The sequence below is a fragment of the Varanus komodoensis genome, unplaced genomic scaffold, assembly GCF_004798865.1.
Source record: "Varanus komodoensis strain SLA01 unplaced genomic scaffold, ASM479886v1 scaffold12, whole genome shotgun sequence".
Lineage (NCBI taxonomy): Eukaryota > Metazoa > Chordata > Lepidosauria > Squamata > Varanidae > Varanus > Varanus komodoensis.
In genome coordinates, this window is record NW_025335349.1 from 2,562,242 (window position 1) to 2,578,980 (window position 16,739).

A 16,739-nucleotide genomic window follows, 5' to 3' on the forward strand; every position below is an offset into this window, starting at 1 on the left:
AAGGACATTTCCTAGTCATTGTTGTTTTCCTTCCTTCCTTCCTTCCTTCCTTCCTTCCTTCCTTCCTTCCTTCCTTTTCTGGGGGGTGGGGAAACATAAGGAAGAACTATTTTCTAAAGCTCTATAGAACAATTGTTCCTTGCAGCCAGGTAGGAGACTCTTAAAAAACAGGTTTTCAGCTCAGGAGACCACAGAACCTTATGTAGCTTCCTGGGTATTCTAGGAAATGTTACTGGCTCAAAACATCTATGTGAATAGCCTGCAATGTTGTGACAATGCAGGGACATTTTTAGAGCTGAAAATCAGAAAGATGCACACACCCTGGCAAAGTCTTACAGAATAAACGGAACCCCTGGTCCTCCTCTCCACTTGGAAATATCATCAAAATTCTCTCCTTCCCCGTGAAAGAGGAAAATAAAACAATGCCTCTTTCTCTGGGAAGGAGGAAGTTGTGAAAGTAGACAGCTTTGTCTGGCACAGTAAATGTGTGCACATGTGCAAGTGCACACACACTCATGGGTTGTGGGGAGCACTACTACTTTGGCATATATGCCCTCCCGCCCCTTGAGATTGGCGGCAGAGGCCCTTCTCTGGGAACCCTCCATGAAAGATATTAGGAGGGTGAGTACCTGGAGGAGGGCCTTCTCTGCGGTGGCGCCCCACCTCTGGAATGCGCTTTTCATAGAGGTCTGCCTGGCGCCGTCATTATTTGTTTTTCGGCGCCAGGCCAAGACCTTTTTATTCAAAAGTTATTTTAATTGTTAATTGTAAACTGTATTTATTTATTGGTTTTAAATTTATGCCGAGATGTCTCCAGATTTTTAAGGTTATTTGTATGATTGTTTATTTATTTGTTTTGTAAGCCACCCTGAGGCTTTTTGCGAATGGGGCGGCATAGAAATGTTCTAAATAAATAAATAAATAAATAATGAGCCCCATCCCTTCTTCTAGGAAGAGATAATAGAATGGTGTTGGCAATGGACATACAGCATAAGATAAGCCAAGGTGCTTGAGATAAAAGAACTAGGTTTCTGGTCATGCAAAGAGATGAGATCCTTGGGATAACCAAATAGCCATGTGAAAACAAGGCTATCTTTAAACAAACTAATACATCCACTGTGGTCCAGAAACATATGGAACCTGTTAAGTCAAGGTTCTCATGCAGGCAGAAAACAGCATCACAGGGACCCATACAATTTTATAATCTGCATTGTAGCCGCGCATTCAAAATGCTGCAGCAAAATGTGATGTCAGATTTGTGACTGCAGAAAACAATTTCCAAAGGCTTATATTATCACAGCTATTAACTATAGCAGCCTTCAGCTTGGCTCACAAGCTGTTACCTTGTATATTGTTCTCTTAAGCTTTCAGAATAAATGTCTTCCACCACCAAAGCCAAACACTAAAACACAGAGACACACACACTTGGAATAAACAGCATCCAAGGTGCCTTCCCTGCCCAAGCTGTTCAGATGTGAGTAATTTCAGAAAGAATAAGATTTAGCATAAATCACAGCAAAAGCCACAACTAAAAAATTTAGCTAAAACTGGCATATTCTGTGTGTTTATACTGACACCTGTGCATGTCCCCTCCCCTTCCCCCAAAGGTGTTCTGTCTCTCCTGGGCCGAAAATGATATCTAGGCTTTTTGGAAAGCAGGATCTCTTGAGACTGTTTTCCTGTTGTCTTTTAACATAGGTGTCTCTAGACAGAACATTTTGATCTATGATTTATAAGTCATATGAAAGCAGAATCAGACTACTACTTTCTCTCCATTCATCTGCCAAGACTGTCAGCAGAAGAATCTTCTTTTTTCTGCAAGTGGCTTTTACAGGGACTACAGGAACAGAATCTGCAAAAACATAGAAACCTGTGCTGCCATGAAGGCATGGGGTCTGAAAAAAACATAAAAAACAACAATCCAGAACTTTTTGAAATGGAAATGTAGCCAGAATGAAATAGGCATAGGCAAAGCTTTCTTGCAGCAAAATCTAGTTCCTGTTTTTTCAGAAATAAGTCTCACTGTGTTCAGTGGGCCTCATTTAGTATAAGTGAATTTAAAACGTAAGAACTTTGCCTTTCTGGATCAGTCAAAATGTTCATTTAGAACAGTATCAGAATGTATGAGAAATGAATTTCAGTTGGTTTATTATCTGGATATACCCAGTGCACACCTATTGGATACAACATGGACTTCAATGCAATCTATGGTTGAAGCCCCTGCATTTCTGACCTTTCAATGACATTCACAGACCAAATGAATAGTGTTCAATAGCATTCATACATATGTGCTCTTTGGAAAAATGCATACCAAGATGCTTTAATTCATGGGAAAAGAATGTATACTTTTCAAAGGTGCACAGAACTGACGACTCCATTTTAAAAAATGTGCACTTTTTCCATTTGTGCACTCCTAGTACAGCAGAGCATGGGGAAGGTGCAGCCAGCTGCCCTCAGTATAAGGCAGCCAGAGACTGACTGCTTCTGACTGTGTAGAATTCATGTTTTTCTGGTTATCTTGGTCAACATTATTAACATGCGATTTGAAATATTTTGATTCTGCCACTCCACCATTCCCCCTACCAGATAGCTTAGAAATGCTACAACGCCTAAAATGTATATCTTCGAGCAAAATAAAACAACCTAAGAATAGAAATAAAATATCAAAAAGGAAAAAAGGGGGTGGGTTAGCAAGTACACACAAATCAATTTTAAATGCCTTTTGTGGCTCTGCCAAACCAGGAACATTTGACTTGGAGGTTAAAAGCTAGTAATCATAGCGCTATGTGAATGTGCCCAGTGAGTGAGTTCCATAACTGGTGTGCCACCACAGAAAAGGTCTACTCCCTGGTAGCTACTCAATTCAGCTTTGAAAGAAGAACATCGACAGGGCCTCTTTCGAAACCTTAGCTGACACGCAGGTTCATGTAGGATAATTTGGTCTTTTACCTGCTCTGGCTCTGTCTGTTTAGGCCTTTATAGACAAAACTTGCATTTTCAATTGCAGTTGGAACCAACTCAGGAGCCAATGAAAAAAATTAAGTAGTGGTCAAAGATGTTTAACAAGTACTAGTTAATGAACTGATCACTGCATTGTGGATTCTATCTCATCAGCATACTGATAACAACACACTTCAAAACTCCAGATGATCCCATTCAGAAGTTTCTTGTAGATGCTTAGGAGCATGGGGGATGAGACTGAACCATGAGGAACCCCATATTGGAGACTCCATGGAACCAAGCAAAATTCTTCAAGCACTGCCTTTTGGACTGATCATCCAAGTAGCAGCAGAACTACTGCAAAGCAGTATCCCCTACTCCCACTTCAGACATTTGCCCCAGGGGATACTATGGTTGATGATATCGAAAACTGTTTGCAGACAGAGAGCTAAGAACAAATTACAGTCTCTGACCCTTTCTCTCCTTTTCAAGAAATACTAACATATTTAACAAACATGGTGAATGAGAAAGAATAAAACCGTAATAAAGATATGCAAACACAGGGAGTTTGAAAGTCATATTCATATGTATGTCATGTGTATCTACATATGAATACAGCTTATGTGTATCTATGAAATACGCAGAATTAATCCTATTCCTCCCAAAGAAAAGTGGGATATGGAACCTATTTTGCAAGCTAGTCATGGTGAGGGCCAGTCCTGCCGTTTGGCAAAAGTAAAGCAAACCATCTTAGGTAGATGGTTTTGAGAGCCATCAAAAGATAGAAAATGGGTAGTAACTGAAGTTATCACTGTTGTTTGTTTTAGATGGGGAGTGTTGCATTATTGAGATTGGGCCTGTGGCATTCTTCTTGGGTATCAAAATAACTTGCATATACTTGGGTACCTGGCCTTGGATACAAAAGGTCACCAGTTGCTATGCCACCCAGGGCAATATTTTTGGGCCAACTCTGTCAAGCATAGAAATGAGATCCAAAGAACAGGCAGAGAGACTTATTTTTAACAAAATTCTTAGGCCTTTTAAAACATCAGTTGAATCCAGTTTTATTTTCTTTGTGTGATAACAGAGCACTTTTATCTCTGATGATTTAATTCAGTCACTGTTTTATGATGGGCTATTTTATCGTTTTAATTTTTTTTCTGCTCATCAATTGACCTGACAGCTTTTTGGTGTGGCATAGTGCGATATTTTAAAAGTAATAAATATCACACCCCATATTTTTATCACAGATTGCACCAGTGCCTAATTTGTTGTTGACGCTAGATGCATATTAAGGAACTGAAAGAGCAGTGGCAGGGAACATCCATGATAAGTAAACCGCAGGGAAAAGGAAGATGTGAAACATTTAGGTATGTGTGTGTTGTACTGCTTGGTCTTCCTCATGATAATTTTTCTACTCATTAATGTACCGAATAGATGTGAAATCCTCCATTATGTACAACAGATAGTCTTCTTTTTTTAGCATTCTAGATAAACACCTCTAGGATGAAAGTGGTCAGAGGTATAGAAGAATTCAGAAACAAAAGGCCAGCTGCTGTTATGGGTTGCCTTTGTTTGTCCCTAGAAGCTGAAGGCAATTTTTTTTTCCACGAGCTGTAATTGCAGCTTAGCTGTTTCCACTGTGGAGAAACCATGAGCATTACCATGGGATACACACCACAATATGTGCTTTTCCTCATCCACATTCAATTGCAGTGTCCTTGATCTGTCATCTGATGGGAAATCTACACATTACAATGAACTATGTATGAGATAAACCAGTAAAACAAAAAATAAAATTTCTAATGCTGAGTTGCCAAACAGGCTGGCAAATACTTTAAAATATTTCAACAGTGGTTCAGTTACTCATTCAGATTTGCAATGTCACAACTGCCCACCCTTCCCTCACACTTCCAGCCACCACCAGCAATGTTTTCAGTCAAGCATTATGGGTAGACAATATACTAGCTCTAATAGTTATTATTTCCTTCTTAAAGAAATCCCTCCATGTGTTCATATTGCTATATTAAGGGACTGCTTTCCTTGGCAAAATATGTCCCTGAAAAAGCCCTAATCTAGAATATCAATAAGCCTATGCAAATGTGAAAATTTCCTATCTCCTTGAAACGTGGGAACACTTAGTGCAGCTCCAGTCCATAGTTATTTTGGTATATTCTGTAAACCACCCTTCCCTAACCTTGTGCCTGCCAGTCGCATTTGGACTGCAACACCCAGAATTCCCAGTCAATGGCCGTGCTGGATGGGAATTCTGGGAGTTGTGGTCCAAATGCCTTTGAGGGCCACCAGGTTGGGGAAGGCTCCTGTAAACTATCTGAACATTGTGTTTTTGTTTAAAATTGCATTTGATTTCCTTGTCTCACTGTTAGAGAATCTTATTTCAATTGGCCTGTATTTTTTATTTTAATCATTTAGGCACTGCTATTGTTTAATTATTTGATAGTTTTGGATTTTTAACTGAATTCTATGGATATCTATATCCATAGCCATCCATCCATCCATCCATAAGATTTGATATTTGAGCTATCATAAGATTTGATATTTGAGCTGCCTTGTAAGGATTTGGTCTTAACAGGTGTCTTATAAACCATTCTGTAAACAAACAACTTCATAGAATTGTAGAGCTGGAAGTGACCATGAAGGCCACTGGGTCCAATCCCTAAGTCACACCATCCCACTCAGAGGGCTGACCAGCCTCTTTTTGAATGTCTCCAGTGTGGCAGAGCCCACCACCTCTCTAGCCAGCTAGTTCCACTGTTGTATTGCTCTGACAGTGAGGAAGCTTTTCCTACGTATGTCCAGCCTGAATCTGGGTTGTTGTAACTTGAATCGATTATTCTGTGTCCTGCAATCTAGAATCACTTATTTGATCCTGAGGCTGATAATCAACAGAAAAACACAAGGCACATTATACATTTCTCAAGAACACAATTTGCTGGCAAAGCTTACCAAACACTTGTGAGTCAGAGAGTTTCTCTTCAGGAATTCAAAGAAAAAAATTCTAAACATTTGTGGGTTTTGACCATTGCTTCTGATTTTCTCTCTGAAAATCTTATCATTTAAACTTTTTGTATAATTTGGAGTATATGTTTTCTAATGCATGTATATGCAACAGGGAGCAATTGTAGTAATACTAGCTACTTTGTAATTGTTCCAATTTGATACATATAGCCAGAAACGTATGGCCAAACTAGAAATGACATTAAACGAATCTTTGCATTTAAGGTGCAGGTTTTTTTTTTTTTCAATGTAGACAGAATTTACTGGGGTGAGGAGTTAGGTCTGATGGTATGGAGGTATTTAATCCTTTCCTTCCCACCAGTCCTTGGCAAAATCAGCTGAGGTACTATGTGCACTGGGAGAAATCTCTGATCAATGCTAATGGCAGATTTTCTCCAAAAACAAACACCTACCAACTTCAGAAGAATTTGCTGTTAGTTATGCAACCTGAAGTAAATTGTTTTGCACATATAAGAAATATAATGAGTGATCCATTCCCGAGGTTTTTAAAATTGCAATGCAAAACCAATGAAAGTTATTTAATACTTTAATAATGTTAACATTTACATTTATTTCAGCTTAAATAAATTGTTTTTAAAACTGTGCCAGAAAAAATAAGTTTTGCTTCCTTGGTTTTGAGAACTGCAACTTAATTTAAGTATAGGAGGAAAAGATATACAAGTGCCGGCATTGCATTGATGGGGAGAAACAAGAGAATTAGTTCAGGTTCCCTCTATATAACTGATGGTGTTTGGAGTATATTTTGCTTTCACAGTGGCTATTCATCCAAAGTCACCTCTCTGATGGGACACACATACTGCTTGCAGGCTCCATTCCAAGACAACAGATAAACATGGTAGTATCACAGGCTACAGAAACTGATATCATCATACCGTTTTCTCAGGTCTGTGCTGAGTTACCATTTAAGGACAGGTTATACTGTGTTGCCAATCTCCTCTCTCTGCCTGACTTGCCTTGGCATGGGGAAGCTATGAGGGGTGGTGGGAGAGGACAGGAGAGCTGAAAAGGACTCGGCATGCTCATACCGGCAATTCAGTTGGGGTTGATGAGAATCTTTTCTGGCAACAGGCTATGTCTGAGGCTTCCTGCTCAAGGCTTTGAAATGTATTAGCAAGATAAAGAAAGTAACTCACCTCATCTGCTCAGTTCCATGGCCCTGGAAGGGGCTGATATGGAAGGTCCCCCAGCCCCAGGATGGTCTGGACCTGGGCTGTGCAATCTTACAGATGCCATTTTGCATGGCTAGGCTGACTTACATGATGCAATTACAGGCTAGGTGCCTGTATAGAAATCTACACTGCTCCCCTTTGTAGAGCTCATTTAATAAACACAGGTGGTCCAAGTTCATTTCTCTGTCTCGTCTCTTTATTTCCCCTTCCATCCTCAGTGAATACACTGAGCATCGTATAAACTAGATTCACAGGTATGTGAAGCGCAGAACAATATAGAGCATGTCCACTGGTTATTGCCAGATCCAGAGAAGGCCAGAAAGTTCCATAGGTTGACCTCAGTATGCTACAAAAGGAAGCAATGGAATGACCCTTCAACAAAGAGGCCACAGTTTTAAATATTTTCAAATAAATCTCTGACAAGTTAAACTCTGACTAATACAGTGGTAGAATCCCTAATCCAAAGAGCCTGTTGAGGTAGTGCTCTTTGAGTAGCGATTAGCTTCTGAACTACTTTCCTTCCCCAAGGGTTAGAAAGGTTTGCTAGGAATTTTATTACACGGCACCATTGAAATGTTGGAGGTAAAGATTAAATGAAAATATTTGGAAGCACACACACATATTCACACACACGCTTCCACACAAAAGCACTGCCTTTGATTTCTTCTTTAATTCACATCTGGAAGGGAGAAGTTATCTAAAGCAGGGGTCTCAAACTCGCGGCCCGCGGGCCAATTGCCGGGACGGTAGGGCACGGGCTTTGTGGCCTTCAAAGCGCCGGCGGCACCTGGGCTGGCCGCGGGATGAGCAGCCCACCACCAGCGTGGTGGTGAAATACTTGATGTGTCCCAGCCTCACCCAGACTCTACTTCCAGCAGCCCCCAGGTAAGTTGAGTTTGAGACCCCTGATCTAAAGTGTCGAGATGTAGCATCATCTCCATCTCCATATTTTTCACATGGAAATGATGTGCCTTAAGTTCCAGATGGCCTATTCCATGGATCAGGCTTCACCAACCTGGATGTAGGACAAGGTCACTCAAAATCTGATGATATTTCACCTATTCTGTATTCTAGGTAGCAAAGGGGAGAGAACAGCAGAACAGTCATTCCATATCCTGCAGTGAGGTCTAATGTAGCAAGAAGCTATCTGCAGAGTATATAAAGGATGAATAGAAGGCAACTAACTTGCTTCCACAATAAATTAGATTTTTATAAACAACAAAACCTCATAAAACAAATTGAAGATGTATTGTAAAAAGAGAATAAAGGTCAACTTATCTAGTACATGCCTCTGCAGAGTAGACCTCTTGGCACACACTTTAACAAGCTATTTAAGAAGAGCTTTGTTAGTGATATTACAAATCTGAAATGAAGCAGTGAAGGATAAAACTAGTAAACAGGTAATAAAATATAGTTGTTACTTGTTTGGGGTGATTATTGCTGCAATAAACTAAATCTTAAACAGTATAACAATTTGTGAAGGCTGAAGAAACCTTTAGTTTATCTTTCTTTTGGTGTCTGGTATAGTGCATCATAATCATACCAAATGATATACAGATCGCAAGCCATGCAAATTCAGAATATTTAACTCACATTCTTATATAAGTGGAAGCACAGGAGTGCAACACTAGATCTGGGTACAATAAAATGCAGCTCATTGGACTGGCCATAACTTACACAATCCAAAAATTAAATCTCTGAGTGGGGAATGGATGCCTCTTGTGAGGTCTAGGTGGCGGCATGCACATGACTGTTAAGGCTACGCTGTTTGTAAAAGGCAGGTGTTGTAGCCTTAACACTTCCAAAAGGCACCAGGTTGGGAAAACTTGCTGTGGATTACCCTGGAAGGACTATGCTGATTATAGACAAGGACTGATCTGCCACAACAATATGAGAGACCCAAATAAGAAAAAAGTCCATGTTGTTAATTTGAGATTACCATGTTGTGAAAGTATTTTTTTTATTTTAGTGGTGCAGTTAATAAAGCCCATAAATGAATATACTCTGCATGTTAAGACTTCTGCAGTCCTACCACATGTCTGAATTCTGAATTGTAATCTATATTGATTTAATGGTTTCATCATGGAAGTTTTATAATAAGGCTGAAAAAAATGCTTTGTTTTGACAAAGTCAATAATCTCTCTCTCTCTCACTCTGTCACACATACCTTTCCCAAGGGTCCTAATTTAATTGTGGCACTCTCCATGCATTGTTATGCATACTACTGAGCTCTAGCTGAAAGTGAAACTGTATTTCTGGAAGCAGCATGTATGACAGAAGCTGAACAAAGGGACAAGGACACATTAATATATGAGGCACCACCACTGGGTGCTGGCCAGGGATGGCCCAATTGTGGTCCTGCAGGCTGAGAACCTTAGAGTTATATGTAAATGACCTCTTGAAATGATCCACCTTATTTGCAGGCAGAGAAAATGGGAAGCCACACATTTTTGAGCAGTTTCTCGGTGAGGGGCCTCACCATTGGCAGGGATGTAGCCCAGTGTGTTTTATTTTTCCTAAGTTTAGTTGTTGTCTATGCTGTTGTGTTCCTTGTTTTTGCTGGGTGTTGCTGCAACTGAATTGGTAGCTTAGCCACTATTTTGCAGCTCTCCGCAACGGCCTGGAACTGGTAGCCCTCCACAATGCCCTGGGGCCGATACCACACACAATGTGATGGAGAACATTCTGTAGATTCTGCAGTGTGGTAGTGAGAAGGAAATGTCTTCAAAGAAACTACTTCTTAACGCTAGATAACAAATATCCATGGTTCTTTTTAACAATATTATTTACAGTAGAACTCTGATAATGTTGTGGGATTGGTGGCTCTTCAGTATCTCACAATGCTGGAATGCTGCCAATAGTACTTTAAATATGAAAATCAGCCAATTTATCACATCCCTTCACCACTTAACATGCTATATGTCTGATGAAAGTTTTTCAGAAGCGCATTTTTCAGGTTTAATATTTATTTTTATTGTGTATTTTAAAACCAAAACCAGAATAGTTAAGGGAAAGGGAAACATATAATAGTATAAAATAAGTGGTAGCAACGCTCCTTCATGAAACTTAAGCAAATAAATTATGAATACAAATATACTATATACCATTACATGTATTGCGTAGCAAGAGATACCACTATTATTAAAGATAAGAATGCATATGTTTCAACAAAGGCAGCCTAAAACAACCTGTTAAAAAGATGCATGTTTCATCAGGTCTTACACACTGTGTTATTGCAGGTGCCCATTAATCCCTCCAATGTTATAACTATAGTCTTTTTGCTGCCAAATGGATATGAAGAATCCACTTACAGTAATTATGTTTTACATAGTTTTAAATTCTAAAAGAATTGTAGATAGTTAAGAAGAATATGCAGATCTGTAAATATTAAAGAACACTGAATTACAAAATTTATCTAATATATTTCCTCCCCCCAAAGCAAACAGCCATTGCCAAAGATTACTGAAACATATTCATATGAGTAAGAGAAGCGTTAGCTGAATTGTACCTCCAACAATTATCCAATGTAATTAGGCCCTTAGTGAAAAGACAGTGTAGCATCCAATATATCCAGGCTGTATCTATTCTATGTTTAATGCAACCAAATCGACAACCAATCCCACATTTTCAGCCTCCTGTTTTGTTTTTTAATAAAGCCCACCTAACCCAGTTGGACTAATATTGTAATACTTGCTGTAGTATATCAGCCAAAATTGCAATTAATATTTTAATATCTACTTTAATCAATTACACAGGTCAGTAATTAGCACAAGAGTGGTTTCATTGGGTTTAGAAATTGCAGTAATATAAGTGCCGCTAAGTGCAGATGAAAAAGAACCCAATTCAAAAACAAAATTACCCAAATGATGAAGTTTAGGAACTAAAAAGCTAGAAAATGTCTTATGCTGCTCAACTGGAAATCTATCCAGACCTGGCAATTTTCCTATTTTCCTATTAGTTATTGCTTTTGCAATTTCCCTAAAATGCAAAGACGTCATTAAAGACTGCTTTTGTAAAGTATCTAAACAGAAAAGGGTAACATAAGAAAAGAAGGCTTCTATATTCTGATCTGATATTTCACAGACTTTACTATACAATTCTAAGCAAAAACTTTAAGAATTGGAAATTTATGGATGTGAATGTATCTGAGCATTGTCTTTCAATGGCAAAATAATATCTAGATGTGTGTCAAAAACAAGCTAATGCAAATACAATCCTTCTGTGAATGAATGTTATTAAACTAATATTTAACATCCTGTATGCCCTGATAAGGTGGTGCAATTGGAAAAGTAGTCAACTGAGTTACAAGCTTTTCCAATTATTGATTTTGTTTCTCCCTTTTTAATTTATTTTTATGGAAACATAAATGATAATTCAGACCAGGACAGAACTTTACTAGCTCCCTGTCAGTAGAGCATGAGCTGGCTGTCAGTAGGGCAAATTTAGCCATAGAGGCCTGAACAGCAAGTCTCACTACTGTTGGCCTCTGGGCAGCCAGTGTATTTCTACCCAGGAGAAGGTTTAAGCTCTCAAGTCCCCTGCTCGCCTGCACAACCAAATAGTCATGTGTCCTATCAAGCACTTTACTTATGTATTTAATTTCAACCCCTGCCCCTTAGCAAGAAAGTATCATTGACCCCATGCTATTCAAAACAGTTATTTTCTCATTGTCTTTTCTTGTCACAGTCAATGACAAGCCATGAGGAACAACAATAGTCTGTGGAAATGAAATGAACGTTGTTTCTGGGTTAAATTTGCGACACACTCATGTCTATTACATAAGCCTCTGCCGCCCAGTCTCTTGTCAGCTGATGTTCATTTGTTGTCATCGGGCACACTCTTGCAGAAAAGCTGTCCCTGGTGCCATGTTGCTTTGCTTTGCTTTGCTTTCTTTGGAAAGCACTTCCCTCTGTTTATTTGTGCAGCCCCTTCACGTTTCAAACAGGTTTGCATCCTCTATTTTTATCTCCTTTATTCACTATTGGTCAGGACATTATTCATTATTATTCAGTGCATGGGTGGGCACAACAGGGCTTGTGTATCAAATCCTGATTCTGATTAATTCAATTAATCAGAAATATGAAATATGTGGAAGGTATAGTTTAAATTTACCAATAAACTCTTCACACAGCATGCTACAGATATTTGTGTTTTCTTACTTCAGTTTATATAAGTTTTTTATCACAGCCTTTTCTTTCTGATTCTAAAAGTCGCCTGGGATGAACTGATAACTTTGAGCAACTGTGAAAAGTGACAAGGTAACCGAATAAAAACAAAACCTGTTTAGACATCTTCCTGACTGGCTTCCTTGGCAAGATCATTAGGCACAGACCTGCATAAATAAGATGGAGGCAGTGGGGATGGGGGTGGTTTGTCTAATGTATTTCAAGATCATGTTGCCCAACTATTAAGCAAAAGGAATCACTGTGTTTACAGAAAACACTTAAAATCTCACTTTGTAGATTTCTGGCCATATATAGTTCTGCTAGTTAATGGAAAAGAGTGGGGTGTGATAATGCCTGGAATTTTATACAGATTTACCTGGGGACAAGTCACATTAACTCAACTGGACTTTTTTATGAATAGCTGCACAGAAGATTACATGGTGCATATCTAAAGGGTACAAATGACCAATAGTCTATCTGGATAGAGTCAGAGCCGAGCAAAACTATTTATTTCTCCAAAAAACCCCAAAATCTTCTTATTTCCAAACAACACTTGGGAGCGAGGAGAAGGCTGTGAAACAAAAATCTCCACCCATTCAAGGTGAAGTCAGGATGTATTACCCTCATTCTGATTTGCCTTTGTGGCCCCATCATTTAAGTCAAATCTGGCTGCTTGCATGGTGACGCGACATCATCACATTGCCTCTTGGTGCCTGCTCAGCTGTGATTGCCTCATAAAGCTGCCTCTGTCGTTTTAAAGGAAATGTCTATTTCCTATGCGAGACTGAAAAGAGGTCAATGCAGTCATGACAATCATCACACCAAGACGAACAAGGGGCACTTTTCACATGTGTTGTTCCAGGGTCTTACAGGCTCTCTGCTTCCCCTTCTCTTTCTGTATTGGCTATGCCTACTGTAGTCACTATTTATTTTCCTCGATACGTTTAAGAACCTGGAGTGATTCTTCTCAAGTTCATTGCTGACAATAATCTGCATTCATGGCTCATCCTGTCTGGGCAGTGTTCCTTTGTCCAGGTTCATTGCTGGTGCCCACTTCTTTTCCTGTTCCTCCCACTTCTGCCCCAGCCATCTCTGGTGAACTAACCCTAATTTCCCTGAAGCAACATAGATTCGAGCCACAATGAAGGAGTTTGTTTGGACCCATTTCTTTGATATCTCTGGACTTGATCCGTCTAGGGCTTCATAAGCACAGGTATTACAGCTGGATCCTGAGATTGTTCATAAAAGCAATTCTTAACATAGAATATTCAATAACGATAGAAGTTTGCAATATTATTCAGCTTGTTGACATGACAGTGCAAGGAGTGGTGGGAAGATGCATAGGTAATAATAGCTATTGGTTGCATGTATACATCTTAAAGAAATATAATGATAAGCATGTATGTTTGTAACAACACTAAGCCACTTACTGGAACGAGGAATTTTTTAATTTCTTCTAAGGCATGACTCATCCGTGAATATGCTTCTCCGGGTGGGGCAAACACTTCAATTAATACATGTAGTTCATCACTCAAGTGTGCGTATTTGGCTTCCCCACTCTTCCTTAGTTCTTCTTCCTGTGGAAGAGAGTATTTTTAGAAATGGAAATCTATTCACTTTGCACTGATTTAGCATTTACAGAGAACATGACAAAAGGGCATAATCTAGGCAGACTTTCAGCAAAATGAGGTCCTTTGAGAGGCAACACATTCTGGTATAAATTACTTGAAGATCTGAAAATCACTTTTGAGTGTTTGAATGATAAAAACTAGCATAATTAACATCTACAACAGATTTTAATCAGCAAAGAAGAAAAGTGAAATACTTCATAGGAATGTGTTGAAATTTCATGATAATGCAGAAACTCCCACTGAAAAGAGGAGAGCTTGTTCAGATAGGTTTTTTTCTGAAGTGGCTGACACTATGAATTCTGTAAACTAATAAGATATGGATAATATCACGTAAATCCAGAAAATTGATGTATGAGAGGAAATGGGATTATTCATAAAGAAGGGGCCCTCTGGATGTGGCGCTGCACGCAGAAAGGTGCTTGCGAGGTGTGCAACTGGTGTCACATTTGAAAACTGAAAGATCATCCACTGGGGTGAATGGGATCCGCTTGCTTGGACAAGCAATAGTAAAAACTTCTAGTAAGCTGCTTAAAACTAAATAAAGACATATGAAACATTGGCCACAATGAAGAGTTTCCTTGTAATGCATTGGGAACCATATTGTATTTTTGGTCACACCCTATTGTATTGTGTTCTCGTATTTTTTAATGGTGGTTATAGATTCACTCTGCTCAGGTGGGATGATTCCAAAAATGTGCTTTCCCTCTCAGTTGTCACCCCTCTTCAGCACAGGAAATCCCTGCACATAGTACCGTGTACATAAGAAGGAATGGGGCAGAACCAGGAAACTCCAGATACAGATAAACTCAGTACCACCTAGTGCCTGTAACACAATCTATGCATCATCCCCCTTTGGCTTAAAGGAAAAACAATTAAAGGTCTGTGGTTAAAACCTAGTCCTGAACAAAGGAAGGCAGGGCTTCCAGTTCCGATTTTTCACTGCAATATTACAACTTTATTAGAGAGTCTCAGCAACTACTCTGGAGTAAGTGGGTTAAAATTATAAGCTAACATTCCTTGAATAATTCATGTTTGTTGTTTGTTTGAGTAATTGCTTTTCCACTTACCAATATATTGCTCAAACAAAGTAGCTAACAACATTCAACGCATAATGAAACAATAACAATTAAACAATTAAAATGCTGAAAAAACAGAAGAACCATAGGGGACAATTAAAAGCAGCAGAATCTTAAAATATCAACATCAAGAGAAAGTTCATCTGAAGAAAATTGTCTTCAGCTGGGAGCAGAATAGAAGTAAAGAGGAACAAATGAACCTCCTGCAAGAAAATTTTATGACTGGAGACAGCTACAGAAAATGTCCTCTTACACATCCCAATTAAGCTACCATCTACCCATGTAGGGATGCAAAGAAGGTGCTTTGTATCAGATCTTGGAGTGCAGGCAAGCTGATGTGGGAGAAGAGGTATTGCAACCCTGTTCTATCTGTAAAGCAGAGTGTGATGTACGTGCTATTTATCTCCTGGGAACACAGAACCACAGAGTTAGAACGTACCTCAAATATCATCTGGTCCAACCTACTCCTGCTATAAGAAATCCACTACTACAGCTATTCATTACATTTATATCCCAGTGTTTCCTCTAAGGAGCTCGAAGTGACATACACTGAGGATGATATCCATCCTCACAACAATCCTATATGTAGGCTAGGCCATGAGTTAGTGGACCCAGAGTCCCAAAGTTGTTCAGTGTGCTTCATGGCCTAGTCTCCCATGTCCCAGATCAATACTATCACCATCACACCCCTGCAAATAGGTAGCCATCCACCTTCTGCTTAACAACCTCTAACAATGAAGAAACCAACATAATACAAGGCAAACTGTTTCACTGCTGAGCACTATTCCTAACTGTGTGATGAGGTATTGGGGCCTCGAGCAGCTCAGGTTCTGATCCCTTCAATTGACTTTGGCCTAATTACAAATACTTTTTCTCTTGCAAGTTGCAGAAAAATGATGTAAGAACATGACACACCGATGGTCTAATACAGGAATGTAAGTCCATATGGCTAAATACACGCACGTGCACCTTAGCAGGGATGCTGTTATGTTTGAGGGCCCGGTGGGCATCCGTTCTCTTTCGCCTGCTTTCAAACAGGCCCTCAAAACAAAGTGCTGTACAAACTGATTCTGAGGCTATAGCTGCACAACATTTTCATTTAAGTTATTTTCCTTCAGTGAACTGGAAGCATCCTCCATCAATGACATGTACCTTTGGGATCATAAAGCAAATTAGGACCCTAGAGAAGCAAATGGGTTTACTGATACTCCTAGTTTGCCTGTGTGCTTGTTGCTCACTGAACAAAAACATGTGGAGAACTTGTTTTCCATAAAATCGCATGCAGCCCTGGGTGCCGGACTTCTCTGACTAGCATGTCATGTCTTCTCAGCGCAAGCAGCTCCGTGAAGAACCTCTGTGCTGCCACTGGAATGCAGGGTCCCAGATTTCTACCAGTGTCAATGGTACCATTGCAGAGTAGAGGTTTTGCCCTTTCACAATACGTATTTTTTTTTTAAAAATAGCTAGATACCCTCCCACCCTAAATGCAATCTCCATACTAGACTCAAGGCAGATAAGAGTCATCATTAAAATCTTAAATCAACATCTCAACTGAAATTTACCCCCTTCTCAAAGTGGGTTTCTATAATGATCAATACTTTTATCATGTTTAATTATTTGATTTATATATATTTCCACAATAAAGCTCTGAGCACCTTTCCCCACCAAAACATCAAGGGTACAATCCTATGCATGTCTGTACAGGTACCAGCATTCCCC

At 39.4% G+C, this 16,739-nt stretch overlaps 1 protein-coding gene across 1 annotated transcript in view; it reads right to left on the minus strand.

Moving 5' to 3' along the window:
* The window catches only part of KHDRBS2 (KH RNA binding domain containing, signal transduction associated 2), a 387,570-nt gene that overhangs the window by 174,179 nt on the left and 196,652 nt on the right, over window positions 1-16,739 (minus strand). The window contains exon 4 of the mRNA XM_044422177.1: window positions 13,744-13,890. Coding sequence (XP_044278112.1) covers window positions 13,744-13,890 — 147 coding nt within the window. The remainder of the gene's footprint in view (window positions 1-13,743; window positions 13,891-16,739) is intronic.